This window comes from Oryctolagus cuniculus, chromosome 7, assembly GCF_051225735.1.
Source record: "Oryctolagus cuniculus isolate XC-2025 breed Fujian yellow rabbit chromosome 7, ASM5122573v1, whole genome shotgun sequence".
Classification (NCBI taxonomy): Eukaryota; Metazoa; Chordata; class Mammalia; order Lagomorpha; family Leporidae; genus Oryctolagus; species Oryctolagus cuniculus.
In genome coordinates, this window is record NC_142873.1 from 79,268,390 (window position 1) to 79,288,344 (window position 19,955).

The following is a 19,955-nucleotide window of genomic DNA, read 5'->3' on the forward strand; positions in this document are numbered from 1 at the left end:
TGTATTGAGTGTCTTAAGAGTATAAGACAGATCATACAAAAGTGTACTTCAGTGACTCTTCTTAAAAATTATTTGAGACAAAAAAAAAATTATTCACAACACTCAGGCAGTAGCTAAGAGCTGGAAACTCAACCCAGTTCACCCACATGGGTAGCAAGGCCCCAGTGACTGGAGCCATCGTTGCTGCCTCCCAGGGTCTGGATTAGTATGAAGCTGGAGTCAGGAACCGGAGCCAGAGCCAAGCTGTGAACCCTGGTACTGATATGGGATCTGGCATCCTAGCTGATCTTGACTGCTAGGCCAAATGCCTACCCCTCAGTGATGATTTCCAATAAGGACTTTCCTAGTTATGATTGTATTCTTTCTTCCCAGAAAGAAAACAGTTGTTAATATTTTCATACATAGGTTTGGATATCAGTTTCTCAATCACAGTTGTTTACCTGTTAATTTCCTACCTGAGGGAGTCAGCACTTGTAAAGGTGAAATGTTTTTCACAGTCTGTAAATGTGGTAGTTTTTGATAATTAAATGCAGACTGGTGGTGATTTGGTGGCATTCCAAGCGAATGTGTGGGCTGTTGAACGAGCGTACTTTCAGCAGAGGTAGTGTCTTGCACAGAAGATTGTATCTGCTAAGACAAAGTAAAGTAATCATTCAGTGTTCAACCACTTAAGGAGTATAACTAGAAGAAAAACATAAGAAGCAGGAGTATAATTTAATACCACCTTTTGGAATCCTACATGATTCGAGGCACACAAACCTATAGTTATCCCTATCATACCTTGTATGAGGAAAAGCTAGTCAAAGCCAATGATCTAAGTTACTAGTACACTAGATCTGCATTTATGTTATTAAACAGTGTAACTCCTTTTCAAAAGCTTTCCTGTGACATAATGAAAATAAAAACTGAGCTTTTATTACCAATCTAGAGACCAATCCACTTTCTTTACTCCTTTGTCCTTAAAGAATTACAGACTGTAAGAGAGAGAGTTAAAGTCATATGTAGATTGCCTCATGGGGCCACCAACAAATTCTTAATAGGTGGGGCCAGCACCGTGGCTCACTTGGTTAATCCTCCACCTGTGGCGCCGGCACCCCGGGTTCTAGTCCCAATTGGGGCCCTGGGTTCTAGTCCCAGTTGCTCTTCTTCCAGTCCAGCTCTCTGCTGTGGCCCGGGAGGGCAGTAGAGGATGGCCCAAGTGCTTGGGCCCCTGCACCTGCTTGGGAGACCAGGAGGAAGCACCTGGCTCCTGGCTTTGGATTGGGGCAGCGCTGGCCATAGTGGCCATTTGGGAAGTGAACCAATGGAAGGAAGACCTTTCTCTCTGTCTCTCTCTCACTGTCTATAACTCTACCTGTCAAATAAATTAAAAAAAAAAAAAGAAAAAAATTCTTAATAGGCAACTATTAAGTAACAGGTACAATATAATTATAACATTTACTATGCTGTACAACATGTGAGGTAACAAGGGAAGTCTTTATATTTCTTCTTGAATTCAAAAAATAATCCTATAAATTAGGCATGATCATTAATACTATTTGGAGTTTCCAGTAAGACTTTCTGAAGTACATGCATTCCTTCATGAACCTATAAATGAGTATTTACGCTCTTTATCATAAATGAGCATTTTACTCCTCAGTGAGTGAAACTGAAAAATTTTTTTGGTCATAAAAGTGGGATTATAGATGCCATCTAATATGAATGCTTCTTTATGAATGTTCTTTCAAAATGATGTAATTTTAAATTATTTTTAAAAAATATTTATTTATCTGCTTATTTGCGAGGCAGAGTGACAGAAAGCAAGCAAGAGAGCAAGGTCTTCTACCTGCTGGTTCACTCCCCAAATGGCCTCAACAGTGGGGGCTGGGCCAGGCCAAAGCCAAGAGCCTGGAACTCCATCCAGGTCTCCCACATGGTGGCAGGGGCCCAAGCCTTGGACCATCTCCACTGCCTTCCCAGGCCCATTAGAAAGGAACTGGATCAGAAGCAGAGCAGTAAAGGCTGGAATCAGTACTCCAGTATTGGATGCTGGCATCAGAGGCTGAAGCTTAACCTGCTGCATCACAACACCAGCCCCAAAATAATTTTAGATTCTAGTAATACCTATGGCAGAACAGGCCAGCTAACTCTGGAAAAGAGTTCTTTGAGAGCTCTGTCCTGCCTGCCAAATTTATACACTTCACTGAGTTGTTCCAAACCCTCTCCATTTTATTGCCCAAGTTATCTAATCCTTTACAAAGACCCTTAACTGTCCTAACTCCTGCTGTGGTTTTGTTGGTCTCCTCTTAGGCTATTGCCTCTCTCTAGAGAGAGAGAGATTTTTAATAAATCCCTAAATCTGTATGTCAATCCATTAACCATTTCTTCCCCTGCCCTTTGAAACCCATTGTAAGCATTACCTCTTCTATGAAGCTTGTCCCTGTTTCAGGCTGTATACATTCTTTCTTCGTGTTCTAAAAAAGTTAAGAATATAGATTACTATGGCACTAATCATATGATCTCTTACTTGTGTGATTAATATATCCCTTTCACAACTTACAGTTCTTTCAAATCAGTGTCGTTCACTCTTAAGAGTTCCCTAACCAAGTTAGATGTTGTAGACATTTACTATACTTCTATATTTATAAAGGGTAAAAAAATGTTTATATGAAAAAGACAATCAAAAAGTAAAAAAAAAAAAACAAAAAACTTCTATTCTTTTCAAAGCATGTCAACTATCAACCAGTCACAAAAATGCCAAAATTGACAGCTGGCAATTCTATCTGTAGAAACCCTAACTTAAATTATTTTTTTTTCCCAGAAATGTTACTTTACTATACACACAAGACAGTGAACACCAACTGTGTGCACACTGGAGCTCATCAAGGCTATCCCTCTATATTTACATTCTCAATGCTACGCTGAGACTTTCAGAATTCATTGTGTTCATCTGTTTGATTTTTCTAACAGTTACATCTTATTAGAAAAATGATGTCAAACACTTTCTGTACTCAACGTTCTTTAGGAAGAAGTATTTGAACATTCAGTCCACAGCATTTTTAATGTAAATAAAAATTGTCAAAGCTTCTACTATATCAGTGAGTTCTAACATAACATACTAAGGAAACTAAGGTAAAGAAAGAACTAACTTACCTTTACATTCTCTTTGGATACAACAGAATCATTCTGTTTTACTCCAGTAAATTTAGGAAGCATTTCTGTAAATCCATATAAAAATAAAAATTTTAATATTTGTCAGCTAGAATTTACAATATTTCCATATCAGATATAAAGTGATTTCAAGAGAATGCCTTTAGTATCAACCTTTTGCATCAAGAAATTCTTAAAATTGCAGGTTTTTGCCCTACTTGATTTTAGCCACAATTTCTAAAGGGATACCTGCTTTTAAGATATTTTCTTTTCCTATAATGGAATAAACATCCACTTACAAGTTTCAATTTGGATGATGTATGGGCGCAAAAGAACAGTATATTACTTTGCAGCAGAGTTTAAACAAGTGATAGTTTTAAAAGGAACAAACGACAACAGAGGTAGGATTTTAAACAAGCAGGAAGGATTATACATAAATCATTTTTACTAAGTGGCCATAAACATAAGAGGCTTAATTAAAAATTATTTTAATTTCCTATAAGCGAATTGGTGTGGTGTTCATCTGAGAGAAAAGTCTTTTACTAAAAGTGAAGCAATTTGATTTCTGAGTTCAGGTCAGCTCTGCTTGTAGAGCACTAGGATAAAGTTCCCGTCTAATTTGTACACTGTTCCTTCAAGCTGCAAACAGCCTCAGCTATCCAGCAACAGCTGGGTGTTAGAGTACTGCCTTTAACTTTGGAAACACCTGTACGGTGACACTGGGCAGTAGAAGCAGTTGAACAGGTCTCTCTGGGTCAGGGTACTGAAAGAGTCCTCTTTCCTTCCCCTACAGCTGATTCTGGAGCTATCCCCGGCAGTGACAGCCTCAGTCGGAGAAAGCTCCACAGGACAGGGGAAATTACCGCCGTGACCGCCTGGCCAACCCAGGTTCAGAAACCCCTCGAGTGTTCTTTGTTTTAGGCTTCAGGGCACCAAGGCTGGTAAACGCCACATACCACTCAAACTTAAACATTCTAATTTTAATAATTACCTTCTGCCTCCTGAAATGCCATCAGTTTCCACTCTCCTAAAATATTTGATGCTGGACACTGTTAAAATTGCTAAAGACCACTCAGTGAAGTGCTTTCACTTACAGAATTCAGGGCTTTACAATGACATGAGCCATCTTAGTGTCTCTCAGCTAAGTATCATTTAAGTGTTGGGGGTTAGGTGGAAGGGGATGAGGAGGAGACAGACTGAAAAGATAGGATATGGATCCAGGGAGCTTTCACATTTAAAGGAGAAGTTATAGTTTCAGCTTTGAACAAAAACAAAGACTTCATTAATAATATATGCACTTCTATACATCTGTCTTAATTATTCAAACATGCACCTAAGCTACAATATTAACTGTTAAATATAATAAAAACATACCACATTAGTGTCTGCTAAAAATATTCAAGGTTATCACCTTAGTTCTTGAGACACAGAAAATTAAAAGTTCAAAATTATTATAAAAATTAGCACCTCAAAATCTGAAGACACTAACAAAAGGCATCAGAGAATTGTAACTAAAAACAAAGCCAAAGCCATCTGGTATATGTAGTATCATAGAAATCTTAGAGATTATGGATGAAGGGTGATGGCCAGCATTAGCTTCTCATTCTACTTATACATGTCTGAATTTCTAAGAGCATAGTAAACTAATTAATGTTGACCAGACCTGGCAGTGTCTCTTTATTAAAACATGATCTTCAGCATAATAGGGGACACATATGCTAACATTTTGGTTTCAAAGGCTAGGGATTCATGAACAGATGTGTGTAGCTTTAAATTGAGAACAATGACAACGATTTTCTTTAGAGATTTGCAGCAACATGAATACCTACCTTAGGCAGATCAAACTGAACAATACTTGTAAACTACTAAACTAATGCATATCATACACATCATATGATACAAGTGATGTTGTCAAGATTGAGAAGCACCATTCAACAGTTTGTTTATTCAGGAAGCCCCAGTTTGAACAGAAATTTACAAATATGGGACAGAATTTATCATTATTTTATTAAGCGTGGGTCCTTAAATCTTACCCTTTTACAATGCTGAACTAAAATACTAATTGCTAAAAAATTTACAGAAGTTAAAAAGATTTAAGCGATGAACTCGAATCATTTCTCTGAAACTTTCTAGCTTACATGGTAAAGACTAATTCAAGACTTTCATTGCATACCTCCAGCCTTTTACAAAACAATTCTCCCTGGCAAGTTAAAACAAAATCCTGTCTTGTACCAAGTTTTTCAGTCTTCAAAACTTATATGAAAAAAAAAAAAAAACCTTATATCCTTTTCACTCCATTAGAAGATACAGTTTGTGGCCAGCGCCGTGGCTCAATGGACTAATCCTCCACCTAGCGGCGCCGGCACACCGGGTTCTAGTCCCGGTCAGGGCGCCGGATTCTGTCCCGGTTGCCCCTCTTCCAGGCCAGCCTTCTGCTATGGCCCGGGGGTGCAATGGAGGATGGCCCAAGTGCTTGGGCCCTGTACCCGCATGGGAGACCAGGAAAAGCACCTGGCTCCTGCCTTCGGATCAGCGCGGTGTGCCAGCCACAGCGTGCCGGCCGCTGCGGCCATTGGAGGGTGAACCAACGGCAAAAAGGAAGACCTTTCTCTGTCTCTCTCTCTCACTGTCCACTCTGCCTCTCAAAAAAAAAAAAAAAAAAAAAAAAAAAGATACAGTTTGTACAAATTCTTCCTACTTTGATTAAATTTTTCCTAACCATGATTAAGAAAGGTTTAAAAAGGAAATGAATGTTAGGTAAAGAGTACATAAATTTCATTCTCTGAACATTACACTAAAGCCAATAAAAGCAATGAGTCTAAGGATTAGGTAACAAATTCACTTCAAGTCTTAACCAGGTAAAGGGAAACAGAGGATTTATGTTGTAATTATTGAGCCTCTTTGTGTTTAATTGTATAATTGAAACTAAACAAGCTTTAAAAATATTCTACTTCACACTAATCATATATCTATACTTAACATTTAGATATTTCTTGGAGTTATTTCCTGTAAAGTTTAAATCAAAAGTCCTAGTACTGATGAGGTGCTCCATTTGATTGCTTTTTCTCAGTATTGTTGTTTGGTTGCCAGATTGAAACTAGCAGTCATATTCCTTCCCTATTATATTGCTTAAGCTTATTGAGCATTAGAAAAGTCTCAATAGTTTATATATGCACACTAAGACAGTGTGCATGCCAACACAGGATATGCACATTGCAATTAATTTTATTTCCAAGCTTCATCTACATCCTTGATTTGATATTTATGTTATTTTGGTAGTTATGAAAAATCTTTAACAGAGTTTATACTTAGGTCAGTGTTTAATAAATGTGCTTATCTGCACAAAACAATTTGCATGTTCTCATGTATGTTAAGAATACAATTTAGGGGCCGGTGCTGTGGCACAGCTGGTTAATCCTCTGCCTGTGGCACTGGCATCCCATATGGGTACCAGTTCTAGTTCCGGCTGCTCCTCTTCCAATCCAACTCTCTGCTATGGCCTGGGAAAGCAATGGAAGATGGCCCAAGTCCTTGGGCCCCTGCACCCGCATGGGAGATCCGGAAGAAACTCCTGGATCCTGGCTTCAGATCGGCACAGCTCTGGCCATTGAGACCATTTGGGAGTGAACCAGTTGAAGGAAGGCCTCTCTCTCTCTCTTTCTCTCTCTCTCTCTCTCACTGTTTATAACTCTACCTCTCAAATAAATAAAATCTTAAAAAAAATACAATTTAAAGAATAAAATCAAATGATTCGAATTTGCAGTGAAGTACTGCTTCTAGCACACTGATTTGTCACCTCTATTTTTTAAGAATTGGAATTTCATTGCAACTATGTATATGAAAAATTATTTAATATCTTTCTTGAAATGAGAACTAAATGAAACTTCGAAAGTGCATAAACTGAAGTTTGAGAGTGATGGAAGACAGCTACTTAATTCACGTAGAATAAATAACCCCAACACTACGTCCAACACAAATGTTTTTCTTAAAACATGTGCCATACCTACACAGAATATTTTAGCAAAGAGGACAATTCATAAAACATAACCGTAAGATGAACAATTCAATAATATTAATAATAATATAATATTAATAATAATATTGGAATATAGGAAAGGTAGTGTGGAGATCTGCCCTAACAATAGAAATTCTAAGACTTCAATTTGGATAGAAAAAATTGCATATGGTCAATTTGCTATAAAAATCCAGGAAGACAGTTATTAACAAATTAAGAAAAAATTGCTAAAGATCACCATTCTCCTGTCAGAATGGAATTTGTGACAGAAGTTTTCAGGAAAATTTTTTAACTAAAATATTGAAGAATTAAGACTATAGGTCCTATTTATAATAAATGAACCAAAAGCCTATGAACTAGAACTATTCTGTTTAAGTCGAACTCTTCAGTTCTTGATGAATCATGATTTTAAAACTAAAAGATCTTATCTATATTTTTATCTATAGTCACAGAAGATAAAGCTTTTGTTTATGTACATAATTTTCACAAATTATATTTTCTCAGCTAATAGTCCTAATTCTCCCAACCCTGAAGTTTTGACAAAGAATCTGCAACCCATTCATTGAGAATGTTGTGTTCATAATTTAAAAAATAGATGCCTTATTTTTATAATAGTTATTGTTACTGATATGGCCTGACTTGCATATTTTTCAAAATTTAGTCCCATTATTTGGAATTTTTATTGATGTTGTTCCCAAGGAAACAAAAAATGTTCTTAGCTTACACAATAGAAATTCAGAGCCTTAAAATATTTTAATGGGTACAACTGAAGCAAAGGTGTTTTATCCATTAGATTTTGCATTTGCTATTTACAACATTCATAAAGTGTTTTTCTAATGAAGTATATAGTTTGAATGTTCATAAAATAATTAAAATACCTATAACAATTCACACTGTCAGGTTCAAAGACAAATGAACCTTAGTGTCACAAACTGTATGCACATTATCCATAACAAAGGTTGATATTTAAAAATTTATTTTATTTTAATAATTATTTTCTAAAATAGCTGCTTAATTAGAAAAAGATGACATTCTACAGGAATGTCATTTATAAAAATTCAACACAGTGCTGCTTTAAGATTAGAATTCAAGACTGTATTTCTCTGCAAGAAAGTATACATATGTATATATACATATGTATATATGTATGTATATATGTATACATATATGTATATGCATGTATATATACACAGTATACATATTCCCACATTTTCAAAACACATAGTTGATGAGAAATCATTCTTTCCTCCAGTTAACATATTGGAATACTCTATCAGAAGCTAAAAATTCATATTAAAGTACTTAATTGAAAAATTCTGTTTATAGTATTCAAGGCATCTATTGATCAACAGTCATATTATAGATAATTCAAATTAACATTTTATTGCTACAAATTAAAGACAAAGTGCTCTAACTCATTAGGCCACAAATGCTTTATTAGATGAAGTTACAAACGCTAATTACAATTTAAAATGCTAAATGCATCTTAGATTTTTCCAGTATTACTTTACGCTTGGAAGTCAAAGGAAATATTAAGTAGGGCCCTAAATTCATTGTAAAATATCCCAGTATGACAAATTCCAACAAAAGTAAATATTTGTTCATTCTTACAAAAATGTTTCCTACTTATTTTAAAATGTCAGAACAAAATGTAGCAATCAGCACCACATAACAGAACCAAGAGTGAAACAGAAGATAATACTGCAAGCCAGAAGATCCTTACTACTAACTGAAAAACTAGGGCTGGCCTTTCAAATGGTAATTCCTAACTTCACAATATTTTGTGTGGGTTTTTTTTAAAGAGAACTGAATTTTATACAAAGAAACATCTTGCATAAAAACATCTAAAATAAAGCAGATTTTAAGCATAAAAGTGCCCTATATTCGGAATTTGCCTTTTGGTCAGTAATGATGGAACATGCCCAGGTCAGTGTCCTTGAGCACTGATGGTCATCTATGTAACTTAATTAAAAAAAAGGTTCAAAGAAAGCCTGAATGACCTGCGCCTCCTACTACTCTACAAGAGAATATGGTTCTTTAGTGTAACTGAGGATTTGAATTTAAAGTATATTTTTTATAGATTTAAGTTATTAATATAAACAGTGAAAAAACCAGGAAAGTGGAAAAAGAAAATCTCCCTTACAGCTCCTGGGATGTTTGCTTTCTAAATTCAAATGATTATTCAATTCAGAATTCTGTATCAGAGTGGGAAGCACTATGCAACACCATGGAGAATAAGAAGAAAGGTGCTCTCAAAATCTTTTTTTAATAAAAAGAAGACTGGTATTTCGTTATCTGATATCTGTTTTTTTCAGATCTGGGATTACTTATTAAGAAACTATACTGCCTCAAGTAAATTTTTTTCAACATTACAAACCTACAAGTAATATATGTATTGTTTTACATAGTATCTTTTTTAAGGAAAATAGTAAGATTGTCTACATGCAATTAAATAATAAACGTGGCATCCAAACCATAGGTTCTGGGCAAACACAGCTTTTCAAAATATGAGACTCCATATTACACGCAAAAGGTGACCCTCCGGCAGAGGTGCACTTAAGAGGACGGCTAACCTGGTTCGGAATCGCTGCTGTCGGAAGAACTCGACTCGCTGCTGCTGCTGCTGCTGCTGCTGCTGCTGCTGCTGCTGCTCTCAGAGCCCGAGGAGCTGCTGCTGCTCTCACTCAGTCGGGAAACACTTCCCACTACTTTTGTTGGTTGTGCTTTCTCAGCTACAAAATGTGGGAATAGGAGTAGATGTTGAGTGTAGCAGCCAAGCTATCCTCACATCCCACACGAGAACGCCTGGGGGTTCAGTTCCCAGTTCTTGCCCCTGATTCCTGCTTCCTGCCAGTGCAGACCCTGCACGGCAGCACTCCTCACTCAAGTCATGGCATCTTCACCCTCTCCCCATTTTCTCCCTTTTCTCAAATAAGTAACGTTTTTAAAATTTTGTTTTTACAAAACAAGAAATACATTAAAATGTCAACAGAATTAAACAGTCACAAGAACAACTGAAAAACAGACACCTACGTTTTATTTGTCGTTTTCTAGAGTTTAACTGATTGTTGACATCCAGTAATCGTCTTTCCAATTCCTGTCTTTTCTGTAAATGGAGTTCTTCTTTGGATTTCATTGTTTTTTTGGCTGTGTGATTTAAGAGGAAACAACGTGAACACTGGCAAAAATTAACACAAACATCAGTGTTATTTAGTACACAGAAATACATACCATTAGATTTTAGTGGTCTTTTTCTCAGACATGCCGCAACATATTTTTCCAGTTCTCTTAATGTTGATGCTTTCAGTGTTTCAAAATCTATCTCTATCTCATCAGGATTGGAATCACTCAGAGAAGGCTCTCTTGATTGTATTATGTGAACTACTCGGCCAAGCTTATCTCCAGGGAGTTTATTTATATCCAAACTTAATTGTCTTTTCTCGTCATAGTTCATAGGTTTGGAGTTACCTTCATCCTCAGATTTCACAACAGAGACCTGTTGGTTCCTCTTCTTTGGTTGACTGTGACAAAAATTAAATTTAGTCAAATTGGCTTTGAGTAATGTCATGATTTTTTTCTCCACCATCATAAAAGATACTTACTTGCTCTTTGACGTTTCCTTTGGTTTCATTTGCTTAAACTTTTTCCTTGGATTTTCATCTCTGTTATTTACTTTCTCTTTTTTGTTTTCCCTTTGAGACTTCTCATTCTTTTTCTTTGGCTTACGGAAAGGTACTTGAGATAGAACCTGTAGCTGTTGATGAACGGCTTTCAGCTGATAAAGGGAAACATCTTTATTAGCATCCATGACTAAAAATAAAGGCACTCTAAAAAAAGATTCTTTGCAAACTTCATTTCATATTACATTTCCTTCATGTTTTTATTGCGTTTCAAAAATTTATTGTTTTGAAAGGTACGCATAAAACTGCACACACCATCATTTGCTCAAACAATAAACTCAAATATTCTTCCAAAAACAGATCAAGAATAATTAACATTTCCAGATAGTTTTTAATTAATGAGGCTTGGGCTCAGAGTAGTTGAATATTTCATCATGAAAAATAGCAAATGTTAAATAAAACACCTCAAATTATATCATAAATCATTTCAGTGAGAACCAACCACTCATTGTGATCAAGAATATAAAATAGATTTATCTATTTATTTAAAATATTTATTTATTTAAAGGCAGAGTGACAGCCTGTTGGTTCACTACTCGAATGGTCACAACAGCAGCCAGATCTGGGCCAAGCTGAAACCAGAAGCTAGGAATCCATCCTGGTCACCCACAGGTGTGGCAGGAGCCCAAGTACTTGGGGCATCTTCTGCTGCCTTCACAGGCACATTTACCAGTGAGCTGGATGGGAAGCAGAATAGCAGGGACTCAAATCCCCTCTCTGATATGGATGGTGGCTTAATTTACTGTGTCAAAACACCAGCCCCAGAATTTTTTCTTAAAATAATAAAACTTTTATAATATACAGAAGTTTGAGCAGGAAAAAACTATTAAATGTTATAAATGAGCTAATAAGTATATAAAGCCACACTTGGTAAGTGATCAAAACTTTAAATGCAAAGAGTTTTGTAATAGAGCAGCAGCTCATAGAAAGACACCGAAACCTGCATCAACACAATCAGCTACCTGCTCCTGAAGTTTTGCAAGACGCTGCACACGTTCATCTTCAGAATCATCTGAAGAGTTATCTTCAGAAGAAGCTTCACTACTGCTTCCTCTACCAGGGGGTTTTGCAGTATCTGTTTTCATGTAACACACAGGCACATGTTCAATGGGGTCATCTGGGATCCTTGCAAAATGCATTTCAAAAACATCCTGTCATAGAAAATTAGACTGTTAAGGTCTCCTGCTTTTCTGATTTAATGCACCAATAACAACTTTAATAAAAAGTACACTTCGTGTCATATACTGGCCAGAATTTTTTCCTTTTGTATGAGAAATATGACTTAGTGTTTTTATTGTTTCTTTTTTTTTTTTTTTTGGCAGTTTTCTTCGTTTTTCCAAGCAAGACAGACCTCTCAGGTTATAGAGGGGACCACCTTCCAAGGGCCCTGTGTTTGGAGCATCCTTCTCTCTCTCAATGTTTCAGCCTTGGACGTTCCCTTCGGGGAGCCATGGGCTACAATCACCCTCTCTCAGGTAATTACTGTACCCTCTTCACTCATATTTCCCCAACTCACTCTGTACGCAGGGGCAATGGTATTAAAAGATTTGCTACTAAAGGATGCAGTAAATCAAAGAACAAACAACTTCCCAGTTTATTACTATTATTATTATTATTATTTTTAACAGGCAGAGTGGACAGTGAGAGAGAGAGACAGAGAGAAAGGTCTTCCTTTGCTGTTGGTTCACCCTCCAATGGCCGCCGCGGCCGGCGCGCTGCGGCCGGCGCACCGCGCTGATCCGATGGCAGGAGCCAGGTGCTTTTCCTGGTCTCCCCTGGGGTGCAGGGCCCAAGCACCTGGGCCACCCTCCACTGCACTCCCAGGCCACAGCAGAGAGCTGGCCTGGAAGAGGGGCAACCGCGACAGAATCCGGCGCCCCGACCGGGACTAGAACCCGGTGTGCCGGCACCGCTAGGCGGAGGATTAGCCTAGTGAGCCGCGGCGCCGGCCACAACTTCCCAGTTTAAAAGTATAATTTACAAATTGTTTTGGACTACAAATAGGGATATAGCTGTTAGACTTTATCTCTTGAGTTACAGTTCTAAAATTTTCCAACTCTGTTCAGAAGAAAGATGTTTTCTGACTACAGGCTACAACTCACTTGTAGTGTTCTTGCCATTGTCACCACTTCATGATCTGGAGGATTGTACTTGTAGCAATTCATGAACATTAATCTAACATCGGCTGCAAATTCGCAAGCATCCTTATATTGATGACTGTCCATTTTCCCCTAGATTAAGGAAAAGTTATAGAACTTACAAAAATATAGTTCGATTCAGTAATTATCTAAGCACCTATCATGTTTAGTAACTCAGACATACACATAAAATAGAAAATGTTTTCTGTTTTTTAGACTCTGAAAAAAATCCAGTGAAATCTGACACACAGAGATAAAGGAGGAGTGCATTCCAGGTAAAGAATAAGAACAAATCACAAAAGCTGAATACAGATTATTTTCAGATAATCATTGGTGGGCAAGTTTGATGGTAGAAAAGTAGTGAAAAGGTAATCTCCTAAACTGACCTTGAGCATATGAATGAAAGGTTTATATTTAAATTCCCCTGGTAACAAACAGATGTCAAGAAATGTAACAAAAGATTAATAGCATGGGTTACATTTTTTATGTGGCTGCAAGTAGGATGGTTACTAGAACATAATGCAGAATAGTTGGTTAAGCAGTCATTACAAAAAGAAAAAAGACTAGCAAGAAATCCTTTAGACTATCAGGCAAAATATATATTTAATAGGAAATTCACAAACTTAAAAGGCGAATAAACAAATGCAAGACATTAAACCCCATATATAATTGAAGAAATGCAAAAACTAAAACATGAGTAATACTTTTCTACCAATCTGATCACTGGCAACTGGTAATGATTTCAGAGAACTGAAATCACCATCAGCTTGTCCTTGTAATTCTGACATAGCCCCCTAACCAGTTTCCACATTGCTACCAAAGAAAACACTATAAAACTAGACATGGGAATTCCCTCATATTTAAGGGCAGTTCTTGACCTCTTTATGATGGCATCTCTTGTTAAAGGCTCAGATTTATTTCAAGGATCATTTTCCCCCAATTTTAATTCATGCTCTCCATATGTTTCAAGTTGGCCAAAATATAGCAGTCTGAGTATGCTCCCTTCACCTCAAGGTATTCCTATATATCCTATAACCTCCCAATTCCAATTTATTCTTTAAGATTTAGTTCAGGTATAACTATTTTAGGTAATGTCTTGACCTCTGAGTAGAAGTTACTACACAGGGAAAAGTAGAATTTATGCGAGAGAGAAAAAGAGAGAATGCTCCCATCAGCTGGTTAACATTCTCGAATGTCAGCGAAAAATGGCCAGAGATGGGCCAGAACAAAGCTAGTAGGAGTAGAAAGTCAATCCAACTCTCCACGGAGGATGGCAGAAACCCAATTACCTGGGCCTTCATCTGCTTTTTCCCTGGGGGTCAGGAGCTGCAGCTAAGTATCCAAGTTAGGAACTTTGATGTGGGCATATTCACTGCCATCTAGACCACTAGGCCAAATGTCCACCCCAGGAAGCAGTATTTGGAAGACAGGATAATTTATTTTCAGATTTACTTGAAAAGCAGAATGAGTCTAATTCTTTAGACTGAAAGTGGCAATTTCCAGTCAAGAGGAATAAAAATAAATGTACAAATAAAAAAAAAAAAAAAAGAAAGGCAGATTACCTACAAAAGAATGACAAGTAGAGTGAGAGCAGGTATCTTAGCAGCAACAGGAGATATCAGAATGTATCTTCCAAATGCTAAGGGAAAATAACTGTCATTCTGGAATCCTATAGTCTGTCATTCTAGAATTCTATAGTCTAACTGCCATTCTAGAATTCTAGTCAGTTATAGAATTATTCAAAAATGAGGAATCCCTTGAGATATACAAGTATTAAGAGCTTACTACCTATAAACTCTCATAGAAAAATCACTAATTTTGCACTTCAACAAAAAGAATCATCCCAGGAGGAAAGAACAGAAGGCAAGAAATGACACTGAGGTGCCAGTGTTGTGGTACAGCAGTTTAAGGCACTGTTGGGACACCAGCATCCCATATGAGCACTGGTTTGAATCCAGGCTGCTCTGTTTCTGATCCAGCTCCCTGATAATGCTCCTGGGAAAGCAGTGGAAGATGGTCCAAGTGCTTGGGCCCCTTATACCCATAGGGAAGAGCCAAATGGAATCCCAGGCTCTTGGCTTCTGGCAGGCCCAGAACCAGCTGTTGCGACCATTTGGGGGATGAACCAGCAAATGAGAACTCACTCTGTCATTCTGCTTTTCAGTAAATAAATAAAACTTATATTTAAAAAAAAATATTTACCAATCAGAAGATTAAATATAAAGGCAGGAACAAAGTTGGAAATTAAATGTCTTACCAAAACAAAACAAAAACCAACTAGAATTATTCATTGAAATATTCTTAAAAATAGGTAACAGAGGGGCCAGTGATGTAGCAATAGTAGCTTAAGCCTCTGCCTACAGTGCCAGTATCCTATTTGGGCACCAGTTTGAATCCTGGATGCTCCTATTCTGATCCAGCTCTCTGCTATGGTGTGGGAAAGCAGTGGAAGATGGTCCAAGTGCTTGGGCCCCTGTACCTGCATGGAAGACCTAGAAGAAACTCCTGGCTTTTAGCTTTTGCCTAGCCCAACTCTGGCCTTTGCGGCCATTTGGGAAGTAAACCAGCAGATGGAGGACCTTTTTCTCTGTCTCTCCCCCTCTCTCTCTCTAACTCTACATCTCAAATAAATAAAATCTTAAAAATATACATATATATAAAACATCAAAAATGTCCATAATACACAAAGTCAAATTCAAAGTATAGGCTATATTAGATACGATAACTGAGATACTGTGATAAAGAACCAATGGATATGTTTAATGATTAAAAATGAGAAGATATGACTCTGGTGGTTTAAATTTATGAATCTTTTCTGGATTTTTAAAATTCTTTATGACAAATTACTTTTATAATCAAGAAAAATCCCACATATTAGGACAATAATTACCTTGATAGTTCCAAGATCCATTGGATTTTTGACAATATCATAGTAGTTATGGAGTCCCAAAGCATTAACATCGACAGGATTATAAAAGGGCCATGCGTATGGTAAGTGCTTCTTTGCAAGCATTTCTTTAAGAATCTCACTACAGTGCCTTAATTGTTCAGTTACTTTAACAGTCTTTAAAGCTTTACATTGTTGCTGAGAATCTGGCAAAATATTCTTCACCACATTTTCTTTTATTTGTGGCATTCCTACTGATTTTTTTTCTGTAAGTTTTGGAGAAGATTCACTATTCGGTTTAACTCCTGAAGTTGTAGGAGTTGTTGTATCTGCCTTTCTCTTGACTCCTCTTGAAATCTAAAACAAAACAGAAATTGTATTTAAAGTGATATTTAGAGCAATAACTTTCAGAAACTTTATCGTTATTTTTAATCAGTTAAAAAAAGGAGGAATAATTTCTGGCATAAAGTCCTTATGTATATAATTTACATATATTGTTGTCAATCAATATTAGAAGTTCATTTCTTTCTTATGTGCAAAATAAATAGTTTCAATATTTTCATCCCACACCCTGAGGAACTTGTCTACCGCAAACACTTAAGATAAATGAAAGATAGAAAACCAAAATTATGGTTACACTAAAAAAAGTTTCTGAATACCTGGAATCAATGAGGGTATATAGTTTTATAAAGAAAGGAAGAGGGGCCGGAACTGTGGTGCAGCGGGTTAATGCCCTGGCCTGAAGTGCCGGCATCCCATATGGGCACCAGTTCGAGACCTGACTGCTCCATTTTCAAAACAGCTCCCTGTTATGGCCTGGGAAAGCAGTGGAAGATGGCCCAAGTCCTTGGGCCCCTGAAGCTGTGTGGGAGACCTGGAAGAAGTTCCTGGACCCTGGCTTCGGATCAGTGTACCTCCAGCCACTGCGGCTAACTGGGGAATGAACCAGCAGATGGAAGACCTCTCTCTGTGTGACTCTGACTTTCAAATAAATAAATCTTAAAAAAAAAAAAAGTAAAGAAGGAGGGAGGTATTTGTCCCAGTGGCTACAATGACACTTGTGATGCCCACCTCCTGAAACACAGTGCATGAGCTCAGCTTCCAGTTCTGCTTCCTTTTTTTTTTTTTTTTTTTTTTTTTTTTTTTTTTTTGACAGGTAGAGTGGATAGTGAGAGAGAGACAGAGAGAAAGGTCTTCCTTTGCCGTTGGTTCACCCTCCAATGGCCGCCACAGCCGTTTCGCTGCAGCTGGCACATCGCGCTGATCCAAAGGCAGGAGCCAGGTGCTTCTCCTGGTCTCCCATGGGGTGCAGGGTCCAAGCACTTGGGCCATCCTCCACTGCACTCCCGGGCCACAGCAGAGAGCTGGCCTGGAAGAGGGGCAACCGGGAAAGAATCCGGTGCCCCGACCGGGACTAGAACCCGGTGTGCCGGCGCCGCTAGGTGGAGGATTAGCCTATTGAGCCACGGCGCCGGCTCCCAGTTCTGCTTCTAATTTCCTGCTAATGTACAATCTGGGAAGCAGATGAGCGCTCAGTTACCTAGTGTCACATGGTAAGACCTGGAATGAGATTCTGGATCTTGGAATTGGTTTGCCCCAGCTCTACCTATTGTGGGCATTTGGGGAGCAAACCAATGGATGGAAGATCTCTGTCACTCTCTGCTTTTTCAAAAAAAAAAAAAAAAAAAAAAAAAAAAACCTTAAAAAAATAAAGTAAGAAACGAAACCATGGACATGGACAACTTCAGATTCTTCTACTATCAAGACACTTTAACAGTTCAAATTCTACCTAAGAAATCTCTAAAACATGGTTAGCAACCTAAGTCTCTGTTCACAAAATTTATGGAGAGAGCCAGAAATTGTACAATTTAAGATTGCTATATGCTGGAAAACCAATTTTTATAGCAACTGTAACATAATACAGGAACTGCTAAAATCTAAAAGCTGTACTTATGAAATTTATATTTATTAGATGAAGGCTTTCTATAAAAAAATACAGGAAATATTCAATGTAATGCTGAAATAGTTCAGTAACCAATTCATTTAAACCACAGTAAACTTACTTGGGCCACAGTTTGTGAGCTAGGATTGGGTGGAGCTCCTTGCATTGTGTTTAAGGGAGAAGTAGATTTCTCTGGAAACACAGAGGAACTCATTTGCTGCTTGGCTGTTGCTTTGGGGGATGTTTTTTCTTTAATAGAAGCCGCTGCTACATTATGTTGAGTGCCTGGTGGAGTAGGAATCAGAGTCAAATACATGAGTGAGTGCAGTAAACAACACTTAGTATCCTGTTTTAATTCATTTATTTCAATTTTTTAGCAAAACACTTGCTCTCTCATTTTGTCTTGAAATCCACCCACACATACTGTTGCTCGCAGTGTTAAACTTATTCAGATAAAACATTCAAGATGCTCTGCAAAAATATCCAAGAACTTGAAAATTGTTAGCCCACCACGGATGCACACATAGTAAGAGATGTGAAGACAATTCTCTTTTCAATAAGTCTCATACATTTCTGTCAAAAGAGCAATTGAGCATGTTCTTCCATCCTATAGGTTCCTACAGAATGCTATGAGTTAAAATATTTAGATCATGCCACTCTGAAATACAGTGTTACAAAAGGCCATACTTCCATCAAGGCAACTCCACCCTTCTAATTGTTCAGCTAAAAACTTTAGTAGGAGTCAGTTCTCTTTCTTTTTCTTTCTTTTTATTCGACAGATAGAGTTAGACAGTGAGAGAGAGAAACAGAGAGAAAGGTCTTCCTTTTGTTGGTTCACCCCCCAAATGGCCACTACAACCAGAGCTACGCCGATCTGAAGCCAGGAGCCAGGTGCTTCCTTCTGGTCTCCCATGCAGGTGCAGGGCCCAAGCACTTGGGCCATCCTCCACTGCCCTCCCGGGCTACAGCAGATAGGTGGACTGGAAGACAGGGACTAGAACCTGGCACCCATATGGTGCCAAGTGAGCCATGGCGCCGGCCCCATTTCTCTTGAATCCAATATTCAGTCTACCAGCAAACCCTGTTAGCTCTATCTTCCTATCTGATGGCCAACTACTTCTCACAATTTATAATCACCATGGTCCAAGGTCATCATCAGTTCTCAACTGGACTACTGCAGTAGCATCCTAACAGGCTTTCCTTTTCTGATACACCTACAGTCTATTCTCAAGAGGAGCCAAATTGATCTTTTAAAACTCAAATCAGATCTTCAGTGCCCTCTAATACCCTCTTAGTCATCTCTCCATGTAAAAGTCGAAGTCCTGACAGTGGCTCATAAGGACCTGTGTGATCTGATACTCCTGTCCTACCTCTGACCTTTTTCCACCCTTACTCCCTTTCACTCTCCCCAACTCCTTACTTCACTGTAGCTTAAGCATAAGCAGTCTCTAAGTGATCTTTAAATGTTTTATTTTCATTTTATTTGAAAGGCAAGAGGTAGGTGGGGGGACAGAGAGCCAAACACAGAGAAATCTTCCATCCACTGGTTTGCTCTCCTAATGCCCACAATAGCCAAGGATGGGCCGGGCTGAACCCAACAGCTAAGAACTCATTCCATGTCTCCCATGTGAGTGGAGGGACACAAGTATTGAGCTATCCTCTGCTGGCTCCCAGAGTATGCATTAGCAGGAAGCTGGATCAAAAATAACAGACCCAGGACTTGAACCAGGCATTCTGATCAGGGAAGTGGGCATCACAAACAAGTAACATCTCAACTGCTGTGCTAACACTCACCCCGCCATGAAGATTCCTTGAAAAGTTCACTGAGGGTAAGGGGTGGGCAGGCATTTGGCCTCGTGGTTAAGACACTTGCATTCCACATTCTAGTCCCTGAGTTTGAGTGCTGGTTCTGGCTCCTAATCTCAGATTCCTGCTGATACAGATTCTGAGAGGCAGCAGGGGATGGCTCAAGTAATGGGGTCCCTGTCACCCACATGGAAGTCTTTCACTGCTTTACCAGGCACATTAGCAAGACGATGGGGAACAGCTAGGTCTGGTGCTGTGATGTAGTAGGCTAAACTTCTCCCTATGGCACTGATACCCCATATGAGTGCCAGTTTGTGTCACGGCTGCTCCTCTTCTGATCCAGCTCTCGACTAATAGC

The 19,955-nt window shown here is 38.2% G+C and overlaps 1 protein-coding gene and 1 long non-coding RNA gene across 7 annotated transcripts in view; one reads left to right on the forward strand and one right to left on the reverse strand.

Annotated features, from left to right (window-relative positions):
* Window positions 1–19,955, forward strand: part of LOC138850605 (uncharacterized) — a 132,381-nt gene that overhangs the window by 27,485 nt on the left and 84,941 nt on the right. The window lies entirely within an intron of this gene.
* The window catches only part of BRDT (bromodomain testis associated), a 45,040-nt gene that overhangs the window by 8,645 nt on the left and 16,440 nt on the right, over window positions 1–19,955 (reverse strand). For 4 of the 6 annotated variants that reach the window (XM_089337066.1, XM_089337065.1, XM_017346092.4 and 1 more), the window contains 11 exons: window positions 17,913–18,076; window positions 15,853–16,206; window positions 12,927–13,055; window positions 11,787–11,975; window positions 10,747–10,919; window positions 10,376–10,665; window positions 10,178–10,291; window positions 9,718–9,876; window positions 3,133–3,197; window positions 2,400–2,453; window positions 456–630 (listed from right to left, as the gene is read on the reverse strand). In XM_089337066.1, the coding sequence (XP_089193192.1) occupies window positions 456–630; window positions 2,400–2,453; window positions 3,133–3,197; window positions 9,718–9,876; window positions 10,178–10,291; window positions 10,376–10,665; window positions 10,747–10,919; window positions 11,787–11,975; window positions 12,927–13,055; window positions 15,853–16,206; window positions 17,913–18,076 (1,866 nt within the window). The remainder of the gene's footprint in view (window positions 1–455; window positions 631–2,399; window positions 2,454–3,132; window positions 3,198–9,717; window positions 9,877–10,177; window positions 10,292–10,375; window positions 10,666–10,746; window positions 10,920–11,786; window positions 11,976–12,926; window positions 13,056–15,852; window positions 16,207–17,912; window positions 18,077–19,955) is intronic. The other 2 variants (XM_089337067.1, XM_089337068.1) reach the window with 2 other exon arrangements.